The sequence below is a fragment of the Gallus gallus genome, chromosome 6, assembly GCF_016699485.2.
Source record: "Gallus gallus isolate bGalGal1 chromosome 6, bGalGal1.mat.broiler.GRCg7b, whole genome shotgun sequence".
Taxonomy (NCBI): Eukaryota; Metazoa; Chordata; class Aves; order Galliformes; family Phasianidae; genus Gallus; species Gallus gallus.
In genome coordinates, this window is record NC_052537.1 from 30,945,141 (window position 1) to 30,957,489 (window position 12,349).

The 12,349-nt window shown below is 40.4% G+C and overlaps 1 protein-coding gene across 5 annotated transcripts in view; it reads left to right on the forward strand.

Annotated features, from left to right (window-relative positions):
• GRK5 (G protein-coupled receptor kinase 5) overlaps positions 1-12,349 on the forward strand; it is a 164,059-nt gene that overhangs the window by 123,538 nt on the left and 28,172 nt on the right. For 4 of the 5 annotated variants that reach the window (XM_025152000.3, XM_421789.7, XM_040702891.2 and 1 more), the window contains 2 exons: positions 6,538-6,638; positions 9,505-9,597. In XM_025152000.3, coding sequence (XP_025007768.1) covers positions 6,538-6,638; positions 9,505-9,597 — 194 coding nt within the window. Of the gene's footprint in view, positions 1-6,537; positions 6,639-9,500; positions 9,598-12,349 lie in introns of those variants that run through there. The other variant, XM_040702893.2, reaches the window with a different exon arrangement.

A 12,349-nucleotide genomic window follows, 5' to 3' on the forward strand; every position in this document is an offset into this window, starting at 1 on the left:
CTGCCAGCTATATGATGAGGACTTAATCGTGCAACAAACTTGTAAAGTTTTGAGGTTCTTAGAAGAAAGGCACTGTGTGAGGATAAAGTATTACCATCATCTCTCTGGACTAAAGACCCACTCTGTTGCAAAGTCAGTCTGACAAAAGTCAATGCCATCCCCTCTTCTGATCTGAACAGTTAGCTGGAATTCATGGTTCTGAAAGCTATTTCTTTTTGTAGGAGACACTGGTGACTGAATATCTTTGAAGCAAGGCTGTTCATTTGCAAAGAAGACACTTATTCCTAAGGAGGAATCAAATAATAAGGCAGAGGTTCTTTGCTCAGAGCTGCAGGTTTCTTTTGCTGAGCACTCAGCATAAAAGCATCCTTCAACACGTGTTTTCAGGCATGCACCGGTGTTTTCGGAGCAGAGTTTTGCAGAATCTCGCTACAGAGGACTGGAAGGAGGCTCCAGAGCCTCTTACACTGAGAACGTATCAAATACACTGAGATCCTCAATAGATGCCTTTCTGCTTTCTACATTCACACCTCTGAGAAGTTTGCACAGTATTTGTATGTATCCTCTTGTGATAACCCACATGGGAAATCAGAAAAAAATCTTCACATCCAATTAAGTGGATTTTTTTCAAATTGTTCCCTTGGTGTAGACCAGAGTATGCAGAATAATTTATTTCCTGTTCTCTTTATTAAAAAACAGGTATACATTTAAATATCTTTTTCATGTTTCGCTCTTATATAGACTAAACAAATCTAGTTCCTCAGTGCTTCCCTTTAGCATTTTCTTCCAGGGATGTTTCTCAACCCTCAAGACACTCTTGCTCTGATCAGCTTTCTCAAACTGTGGTGACCCAAAGTAGGGGTCAGGTTCCCCATTTCATTCGAGCGCTTTGTCTGCAGAAGCAGAAGCTTTACAGGCAATAAACCAAATCTGCACACAGACACTTGGGTAGGTTTGTGTCACCATGCATCTGTTCTGGGCCCCACACAGGTACTGGAAATCATTGGAGACAGCTGCTGCTCACCCCACCCTGGTTTCAGAAAGGCAAACCCCAACTGATCGAGTTATCAAGAAAATGCTGTTACTCATTTGATTTGCAAATCTCTGCTACCTGCTGGCCCGTTTTCACTTCCACAGATTTTGGGGCAACACCTGTAATCTTAACTTCTGTACCAATCTCACCTATTTTAAAGATTTGGCAGTTCTGTCTGGGAAAAAGTATGACAAATTACATGTTTTAAGGGAAAAGTAAAATTAAAAGCAACAGCCTCCTGAATGCCTTCTGTGGTGTTTCAGCTTGTTTTACAGCGAGCCTGCTTAGCTGGTACATTGACAAAGGCTGGGTGCTTTTCCCACAGTGACAGGGGAAACACCACAGAGAAATGCTGTGAGTACCATATCAAGTGTATAGGCATGATCTTATGAGGAGGCTTATTTGTTTTCTGTCCTGTTCAGTGAAGGTCAACAATGTTGTGTCTTGAAGGGCTGAATGAAGTTGCCTGTGGCAAAACTTACAGTCTGTCAAAAGAGTTTACATTTTAAAGTAGTTTGATACAACATGATGCTTAATATAACAGATAATAGGGAGTTACGCAGCCTGGAAGCTCTCATGTGAGTCTAAATCAGATTTTGCATCTTTTTGGTACTTTGGTGAGGTGCTGAGGGCTGTGATAGGGAAGGTTATGGGTGTAGCACACATAAAGCTGCGTGGCTTGGTTCTCCTTATGTTCAGACTGCCAGGGGCAAACGATGGCAGTGCAGCAAAGACAGACTGCAATGTCACGGTGGTGTCCTCTGCACCCACCAAGAACTCATATTTATGGGTGGCATTTATAGTAGGTAAGGCATACAGCTCCAATTCTAGCTGCTGTGCTGTTATCAGTCATTGCATCCCAGTGGAGAAGAATGGGGAGAAGCTGGAATGAACTTCTTAGTAAAACATGAAAACTGTCTTGCAGGTCCAATTTGGAAGAAACTCCAAGTTTTGTTGATACAACCATAACTAACTTTGAACAAGTGTGTGACATCTCAGCTGTTCTCAAGACATTACTGGAGCTGGAATTGCAGCTAGGAGGCTGTCTTGTCTTTTAAATTAAAGAAAAAAAATTAGAAGTGCATCTTTTTCTCAGTATGTTCTAGCACTCAAATGTAGCTGTGTGTCCATTTCCTGTTTTCCAGATAAACACTAATGTGCTAGTTGCATTTTTTCTTAAAAATTAAAGGAGGGCGTCATAAAACTGAGCTGTTGCTTTGTCACCAATATGTATAGAAGGTTTTTAGTTTCTGAACAAAGATGTGAAGATAAAGGAGATAGGAGATTTTGGTCAAAACTTGGTGAACTTTTGGACTTTTATTGGACTATCTGGTTAAAAAAAAAAAAAGCAATCTGATGAGAGGAATTGTTGTTGAATCAGTTTAAGCACTTCTAGCACTGCTGGAATCTTGGACCATGAATCTGGGTTCAGTTCCATTAGCTTTACCCTAGTGTTTCTTTGTTAATTTGATTGGCATCTGATTTACATTATTGTGAGATCAAAATCAATTTATTTACCTTTGAGAAACAGAATAGTCATTAAGGAAAATACAGAATTGTATTTGTTAAAACTACTCTGTGCTTTGTTTTGAATACAAGCAAATGTAACAGGTTTCTGCAGGTGTTTCTGAAGAGTTAGCTGAATATCCCTTCTCCCATGCTCAGAAGGAATGGACTTAATCATGTTGCATGGGTCTCCCAGCTGCTGCAGGACATTTAGTATGCTCAGAAAGGTGTCTGTTCCCCGGTGAAAGCCAAGTTTGCTTTTACAGTCAGTACCTATAATGCAGTGGGAGAGAGTTAATAACCACTTCATTAGCACTGCAGAAACCTTTTGCACCTCTCCAGGGAAGAGTGGCTGAAGTGTTACCTTTGGAAGTTTTCACTCTTGGGATCCAAATGCTTGCTTACATTCATAACCTTTGCCACCCAATTGTTCTCTGGAGAAGTGAAAGTAGGTTGATGAGCTGGGTTTGGGTTTGCAATTGTTTCTGGTTTTAAGATTTGAAGGCTGTAGATATGCACAGTATTCAAACAAGGAAAATCATTATTTAATGGGAGCAGTGGGAACTATGAAGTCTTAAGGAAAACCCTAGAAAGGGTCATACACAGACTCTCTAGGACTGTGCAGGGTTGGGCAAGGTCAGGTACCTCATCCCACATGTGTGGGGGCTCTGCCTCTCTCAGTTCGAAACATGAAGGTCTGCATACTGACACCATTCCTCCTGCTACAACTACAGATGTAGGTAGAAATGATCAGCTTGAAAAAAAAGTGTTTTCTGTTACAGAAAGTGAAGGGATTTAGTACAGTGTTTGCTCTGTGCTGTAATGCTGTAGTCCACGTACAGAATGTCAGTGTATTTGTGAGTCTTTCCTTGATATCGCTAGCTTGCTTGTGCTTTGTTCAGAGGAAGCAGAGACTCAAAGGTCGATGGTGTGTGGTTCTGAAAAACCAAGTGGTGACTCTGTCTTCCACAAATCACAGAACAATAGGGTTTGGAAGGGGTCTCTGGAGGTCTTCTACTCCAAGCCCCTGTTAAAGCAAGTTCTTCTTCCATTTGAGATTTTCCATGAGCTCCTTGCTTATCCATATGGGTCTCCTGCCACCTTTGCCTGATTTCTTACTCCTAGGGATGCACCAATCTTGAGCTTGGAAAAAGTGGTGCTTATATGTCAACCAACTCGCCTATGCCACCAATGCTTTAACCCATGGGATATGTCCAAGTAAGTCCTTGAAAAGGTCAAAATTGGCTCTCCTGAAGCCCAGAGTTGCAATTGTACTTATTACCTCATTTGTGGAGAGGGGAATCACAGTTCATGCCTTTTTCAAGTACTTTCTACATTGTCTTACAGGTTTTTTTTTTCATTCATTCTTCACTCCTTTCTCTATAAGAATTTCATTTCAACTTTATGAAAAAGACTTAATAGTTTATGTTTATAATTTTTTTTCAAGTGTTCTTTGATCTCAGACAAAATTTGATTGTATTATTGCTGTAATTTTGGCAGCAGAGAGGATACAGACATATGGAAAAGGGGAAGAGGCATGCAGAATTTCCAAATCTGTTTATCCACAGTAAGGACATTTTATTTGTAATTTGGGACTAGAGTAAACAAGATCTTTTTCAGAGCTCTAAGGACTCTAGGAGATGGCAATGTAAGCAAGCAACTGTGTAGTAAATTTGTGTGTGGTTTTCAACAACACTACCAAGGCAGATTTCTTCCCAGTGAAGACACTGAGAAATGAGGTTGCCTAGCATCTGTAAGAATCAAGTCACTTGGTCTAAATGTGTTATTATTTTAGTTTAGGGCTTTGTTTAGGAGGTTTAATACATAGCTTTTGGTTCCCAATTAGGTCTGTAAATCTACAGCAAATGCTAGATTTTACTGGCAGTAATTTCATCTAGAAACCCTAGTATCATTTTCTTCTGATTCACATCAGAATGTATACTCCTGATCCACAGCAGCATAAAGACTATGGAGCTCAGCAGTGTTTCTGTACCCCATAAATCAGAGATGTTCAGGATAACCATGTGTCAGAGCAGAGGCTCATGCAGCCACATATAGGCTCTGGGTTGCCTTTGAGCCTGTATAGCGCACGCCATTAACTGTGCAATCTATAAAGCAAGAGGTGTTAATCCATGGTTCCTAGTCAAAATTAGCTGAAATGATGCTAGTCATTGGGCTTTGGTTCCTATCTGAATATTCCTTAAAAAGCCTTTTTCTTTGTTTTTGGTTTTCCTTTCCTGCATTTTTTCCCCATATTTTCAATCCAGAAGCTGTAGGTCTGAAAAAGGAGGATTGGGCTTTATTTCTGCTCCTTTAACTGCTTCACTCTCTTGTCTCTCCTTACTCACTTGAGCTAAAACTAGGACTTAGATTTAGTCACAGTTACCTACAGGTAGGAATTTCTGTAAGTCATCCAATGTCCTGAGATTGCTCTACAGTTCTCAGCCCCAGAATATGGGGGCTCATCTACTACCCAGAAAACAGTGAGACACCTTAATTATTAGCAAGATACTTTGTGATTAAAAGTGGATGTTCCCTAGATATCTTTTGTTTATTAAATGGAGGAATATATGGTGGAAATGAGGAAATTTTTGAGTGAGGTCAGTGATATCCAACTTACTCTGCAGATTGTCTTTCTAGGCTAAATAGTGAAACTGCGTTATACAACATGCACAGACAGTTCTGTAAACCATGGTCTCCTTTAAAAACATTCAAGTGGAAAAAAACAGTTTTTTCATGACGCAACCAGGCTCAAATTCACATTTCAGCAAGTGGATGGAAAAGATAAAAGACTTAAATTCAGCTTTCACCATGGTGGAGATTTTATCCAATTCTACCTCTGCCCCTCCTTCTGTCCTCATTCCCAGTGTTTTTGAACTCTGCCTGCAATGCATTTCAGTGCTTGCCAAGATATCTCTAACTAAGGGTGAGTTAATGAGAACATCTGGTCAGGAATGAGTGATGATGCTCTATGACCCACCCACTGAGTACATCTGGTAGTCATGGCCATGGATGGGGAACCTTACCAAGCACTACATCTTCTGCAGGAGGGGATTTTGTCATCTGTGGCTGGGTAAATTGAAAATTCCCAAATCCTATTGGTTATAGAAAGGGGCTTTCATATGAATGTGAAAATGTCCATAAATAGTTGTACACACACACTCACGTACATGCATTTACACTTTTTAATATAATTACAGTATACTTTTAATTAGTAAGAATGTGGGCTGCCTAAAAACTGCCTCTATAGATAATTAGTCCCAAAGGTCTTAAACTGGTTAACCATCAAGGCATACTGCAAAAGACCTCTCTTTGGTACGGGTTTTTGAAGGACCTGAATGAACAATCTCTCTGAAGGGAGGAGAGGATGAAAAGGGTTTATGTGCCTGGTTGACATAGCTCCTTTTTGATATGATTATTTTAAAACTGACAGAATATTTTTGTCCTTTTAATGATGAATTAAGTCATCCAGACACTTTTGCATGCATCTTGTTATATTATTGATATAAAAAATCAATACATACAAATGCTCTGCTCTTGTTTTTCTTTGAAATCTTATTCGATTAAAAAAAAAAAAAAGATGGATTTTTCAGACGGCACAATGAATCATCAGTGGAGTGAAAACACTGGGCAAATTCTCTTTTGTTTAAGAGAATGGCCCGTACACAGTTCAGGCCAGCACATTTTTCATGGGATGCAAGGGAGCAGTTCAAAGAATTGGCAAGGAGCGGGTCCTGCATATTCATGAGGCTGGGCAAGGAGGTGAGGGTACAGGAGAAGGCAGAAAAGCAGTATGAGGATAGAGTGGAATGTGGAGTGAGTTACCACGGTATCCTATTTTACTGCTGTTTGACGTAAAGCTCCTTTGCTTTTACACAACCACTGGAATTGAATTGAAGCAGTGCAGGGAATAAATAATGAATGTGTCTTTTACATGCTAACAGAGGAGAATCTGCACCTCGTCACAGAGATAATGTGCCCCTCTGTTCTCTCCCCAGTCTCCAACCTACGTTCCAGAAGTCAGTCAAGATCTTATCCAACAGACAGAGGAAAACCTCGAAAACAGTCCCTGCAAAGAGCTATTCTCTCACTGTACAAAGTAAGTATAACTTGATATCCAAAGACCACACGGCTGCAGTCAGCAGCTTGTAAAGACTGTCAGGTAAAGAGAGAAATTTCGATTTGAAATCAGGGCATGTACCTTCAGCTTACTTTCATAATCTTAGAGGCATAACTGACAAGCAGTGAAGTCATTTCATCTCAACAAAATATCATAAATATTTCCATGCCATTATATACACTACACACAAGCACTTAGTGTTTCAGGTATTTGACAGAGCGTTCTAGCCAAGTGAACCAGCCATGGATTTCATGCTGCGTGAAAAGAGCTACAATGCTAATGTATCCAAAGAAAACATCTCTGTTTCAAAGTGAATAAAAATTAAGTGGCTATACAGTCCATTTAGACAGAGGAATGTGCAAGCTTGCTCCGCATGGCTTTTCCAGAAAATCTTCAGCAGGAGAATGAGGCTTTTTTAATGCTTTCTGTCTGTCTGTGGAGTTCAAATGAACGTACATTATTTCATCCTTTGTCTGGGAAAAGGCTTATCAGGTTTTGTAGTGGCGAGGCAATTTGCACTACTATGTTCTAAAGCTCCAGGTATGCAGTCTGCATTTGCAAATACTGACCTGAGTATGTTCATGGCAGTGATCATAAACCAATAGAAAAATGAAAAGGAGGGATCATCACAAGCTGGCCCATGTGGTTTCTGGCTGAGCAGAGTTTGTTTTCCCTGGATGATGTAATGGGGATTTGTAAAATTCACTCTGCTGTCATTCATTGTTTTGACTCATTTCATTGACCTTTTCTGTTTCCAGTTATTCTTTGCATTGGTAGGAGATGTGGGTTATTTCTGGCCTTCTCTTATAACATAACTAGTTTACTTGCGTTGGCCCGGTGTCCATGTTGAGATGCTAGCATAACTTGCACCAGTTGTGTGTGCCAGTCACAATGACAAAGGCAGAGCTGTGCTTGACATGGAGAACCCTAATGTCTGTTTCCATTTCTGAAATCGATTTGAAAGCTGACAGTTTACTGTAAAATGCACTTTGTTGTTGCCAAAGAGGAGAACTAAAAGCAAACAAGTGCTGAAAGGCAGCTATTGTTCTTTGAAATACGTGAAGCTTTTAATTAACTGAATGAAATGGGCTAGCATTGAGCTCCACTTCACTGGGGCTCTAATTCACAGACAGCCATCCCTTCTTCTGAAGCAAAACTGATAAATTAGCCAGCTCAGAGACTTTGAACATAAATATGTTGATTGTTTTAAGTGGACTGAAATGAGCTCAAAAGGAAGTTTTAAAAAATTGCTGCTGGTATTTACTAAACGTACAGAATAATGTTAATTTTGGAAGTGCTCACAGCCAGACCGAAAAAGGGAGCATGCACACAAATATGAAACTTAGTCCTGTTGGAGCAGGAATGGGGACGAATTTCAGACAAGTCATTCTAGATAAGATCAGTCTGTAGAAGAAATGTTTGTAGAGCTGTATATGCTGTTTCAACGTTCAGTATTTTGACTTTTTTCTCCTGCCTTCCTCCAATTTTCCCAATAATTTTCAGTTTGAATTTGAAAATTTGTTGAAGCTCATTAAGGCTGGGTGATGGTTTTTTTTGTTTATTTGTAAATTTGAATTTTCATAAGAGAAATGTCTCAAGACACATCCTGTGTGATCTATGTCCAATCAAAGCTAATAAAAACAACAGCAATTTGACTTTTGAATATGGAGTATTTGCAATTGCTTGCCTCTTCCAAACGTACGGTGCAAAAATTGTTATTAAAAAAAAAATTCAAACAGCTGAGGAATTCCAAAAGCAGACGAATAGCGGTTCATAAATGGAAGGGAACTGAACTGAGGAGATGCATTATTCTTCCTGAGTTGTTTGCTCAAGTGTAGAACCACTCAAGGATGAGCCACAGTTTATCAATTTGCAAACCAGGGTAGCTCTTTGGAGATTTCATCCTCCACCAAAAGCTAGAGAAGTGTCTATATACACTTATGTATCGGCACCACTGCCAGCAGAGGCAGATGCAGCAGCCCCAGTAATCCAAGAACCAAATCCGCCAGGTCAGCATCCTCCAGTGAGCAGCATGACCACCTCCATCTCAGCAGCCCTCTCAGTTCAGCCTCTGTTTTCCTAGCTCTAAACCTTTGGCCTTCCCTAGGGAATGTCTGTTGGTCTCTGGCTGCTTGTTGCCTGTCATAAGTAACATATTTATTGGTAACATTTGCAGATTGTCCTTTCCATAAAGACTTTGCTGTCACACTGTGAGCCCCCAAATTTTTTGATTGACCCAGAAACAAATCCAGATCCTTCTTCAGACTCTCTTTCCTCCGTTTTACTCTATGAGGCACACTGCTATTAGGAAAAACCCTTTGACTTTAATCACAGTTATCAGTTCTTCTGTATAGCAGGAGTTGAGACAGATTTTATTTTTTGCTCAAAATAACGCCCTAATGTTCTCCTTTGAACAAAAATGGGCTTCATCCAGAAATTTTTAACCCAGATGTAAACATTTCCCAAAGTTTAGGAGCTCTACTCCTCTGGGTATTGTATTAAGACGGTCTTCGTTTACTAAGAAAAGCAAATATATTTGTTGTCTATTGTCTACAGCCTTTGTAAAAATCCATTTAAGCCAGTGGGAGAATCCTTGTTATTTTCAGCAAGCGTAACAAGTACATATTACTAGGCAGCTGGTATTAGGTCTTCTGTTACGAAATGCACTAAGCATATCACTTTGTTCCTAGGTTGAAACCATGAGTAAAATAAAGTAGCAGTTAAGTAGACGTCAGATGTCCAAATCCATTCAAGAAGTCTGGATTTTCTCCTCCTGTTTCGTTTCTCTTTTGCTCTACAAGTTCAGGATTTTAAAATGCTTATATATCCTTTTCATCTGAGATAGATCTGTCCTTGACCACCTCAGTGGGGAGCCATTCCAAGAATACCTGAACAGCATGTACTTTGACAGGTTTCTCCAGTGGAAGTGGCTGGAAAGGTAAGTGCCACAATTTTTTTTTTTTTAATAAAAATGAATACAAAATGTTTATTTCAATTTCCATGGACAGCCTGTAGAATATAATCTCAGTCTAACAGCTGAGGTGGTACCAGTTTACTCCTTTTGCTTTTGAGGTAAAATAGTTTGGCCCTCCTTCAGCATTACTAGTGTCTCGTCCCACTGCCTGCCATTTACAGCCTTCTCTGTGCAGCAATTCTCTACTTCTTTCCACTGTTGTCATTTGAAAAGATTCATCAAGACTCATTCCCCATTTCCCTGAGCTACACTCCAGGGAAATTCTCCCAGAGAGGTCCAGGAAGACTTTTCTAATTTTAGCATTTGCTTGCAGCTGTTCATTATTAGAAGGTTCAAGATGAAGTAATGGCTTTAGCCACAGGAAGATGCCACACAGAAAAGTCATTGTTATGCTGGCATTGGATTCAATTTAAACACGAACTGCGTCTCAAGATATAATCATCCAACAAGCCCAGCTAGTGTCTGGGTTATGTATAGTGCTCCTTAATCTACCATCAATGTGCTTACACTCAAATACTCTTCAGCCATTCCCTTCTCTCTCAAGAACACCGCTCTCTTGGAGGAGGTCCGTGGAGGTGTTTAAGACCAAGTTGCATGGGGCCCGGAGAAACCCGATCTAGTACTTGATCCAGCAGTTGGTAACCCTGCCTGTGACAGGGGGTTGGAACTTGATGATCCTTGAGGTCCCTTCCAACCCAAGACATTCTATGATTCTCCTGCAAGCAGCTTGGGCACCTTCTTTGCCCAGTATGCTTGTGCATGCCTGGTGAATAGGACAAAACTTATAGTCCATAAAAAATAGGAATCCAAGCCTCCACAGTGATCTAAGAAACCTCTGTGGCCAATTTCATTGTGGGCCCTGTCAGAGTGAGCTATCTGTGGCACAGCAAAAGGGCACATTGCACTTGTTTATGACATGGCCTCATGCATCTGCACTGCTAAATGTAAGCTACTCATCCAATCTCTGGCTTTTACATTTGCAAACACTGTGCCCAAGCAAGACTGAAACAGATGCTGCTTGCTAGGGAAGCAAATAATAAAAGAGAAATCCCTCCCGGAACACCAGGGAGCCTGTTTTGGCTTCTAGAGCTACAGTGTTTTGCCACTTAATGGTATTAAGTATGATAGGCATACTAGGTATGTTTAAAATGCGTTCAGCATTTGTTGTCTTTCTGCTTAACTGAATATGGTGACTATTTGTCTAAGCCAGTTATCGCAATTATGAGAATGCTGTAAAACTGACAAAAATGCAGCATGTAGGTCCTCACACCGTATTTATTGGCTAGACCTCTAAGGACACATTTAATAACCAAGCAGCCTTGGTGGGTATTAATTTGCAGGGAATGGACCTTTGCCTCTTCCATGCTGGAGAGTGCTATAGCAGATGAACACTGCTGGGTAACGGTGACCTTGAGTTGATAGAAGCACCAGTTTCCACAAATGGCATTAATTACGGCAGATCAGCTAGGGCCAAACCCTTGAGTGGTGTGTATCAGCATAAGGGCTCAGGGATTAAAGGAGCTGTGCCAGTAACTCTCCCTGGAAAGTTACAAAGCTGCTGCACAAGAGGGAAGGGAAGTGGTGGGCAGAGGGGAGAGCCGTTTCATGCCAAGACATGCTCCACATGCCATCTCAACTGAATCCAGAATTTACCCTTCCATTTCAATTGAAAAGCATCAGATGATTCATCTCTAGCCAGGCTATTTCCTAGCCATTTTCTCATTTAGGATAAGGAATTTTCTCAAATGCTTTGAGGATTTTTTTTCCATTATCCCAACAAATGTGAGAAGCTGAGTATTGGCCGTGCCTATCCAGCTTAAGAAGCTGGGAGAACTGTTTTTTTTTAGGATTAGCAAAGAGATGTTAGTGATCTGCTGCCCCATTGGAATCTGCTGGCTCAAACAGAGTCACACAGTCCATTTACTCCAGGGACATCGCTGAGCACGTACTTATCACTGCTAATTGTTGCTTTTAACCCGAATAGCATTTGCAGTGTCTTCTCAGAAGCCTGAAAATAGCATCTTCTCCTCTTTTAGTTTTGGCCATTTGCATGCTTTTCTTCACCTACTTATAAAAAAACAATAACAAGCATAAATGAAACAATTTGCTTTAATGTTTATTCTTTATTGTCGTCAACCCCATCACTGACGCTGCTAGAATAGCCACGTTATTGTGCTCCCTCTGCCGGCTGGCTGCCCGCCAAAGGAAAACAAAGCTCCTATGCGGTTCTGATGAATATTCATATTGATTGCCAATGTAATTTTAACATTTCAGCGATAGACTGATGGACACAAAATCAGATCTCTCAGTATCCTGAGTACTTTCTCTGTCACACTGTAAAACTTCGATGATAGCAAATGTGATGGAAGTAAGATTTAGAGCTGCAGCCCTTTAGGTAGAGCAGCATTTTGTGGGAATCCTGTAAGATCTTGTGGTGGCTGTGTTTGCACAATTACATAGCAATGTGTTCTCAGAGAGACTTATTTAACCCTTAATTTAGCCTTTAAATTGCTGAAGAATTTATACAAATACACACAATTTAACTCACTAGAGGAACAAAAAAAGAAGAGCCTGATAATTTGCTTTAAAAATGGAACCAGGAGACTTTCTTGTCAGGTGAATGGTCTCAGTTAATCTGTTTCACATGCCCAAAAGGAAAGAGATGCTTTTCCTCCTTCTTTGCCCAGTGGTGTGGTCCCAAGAGGCAGGTAATTCC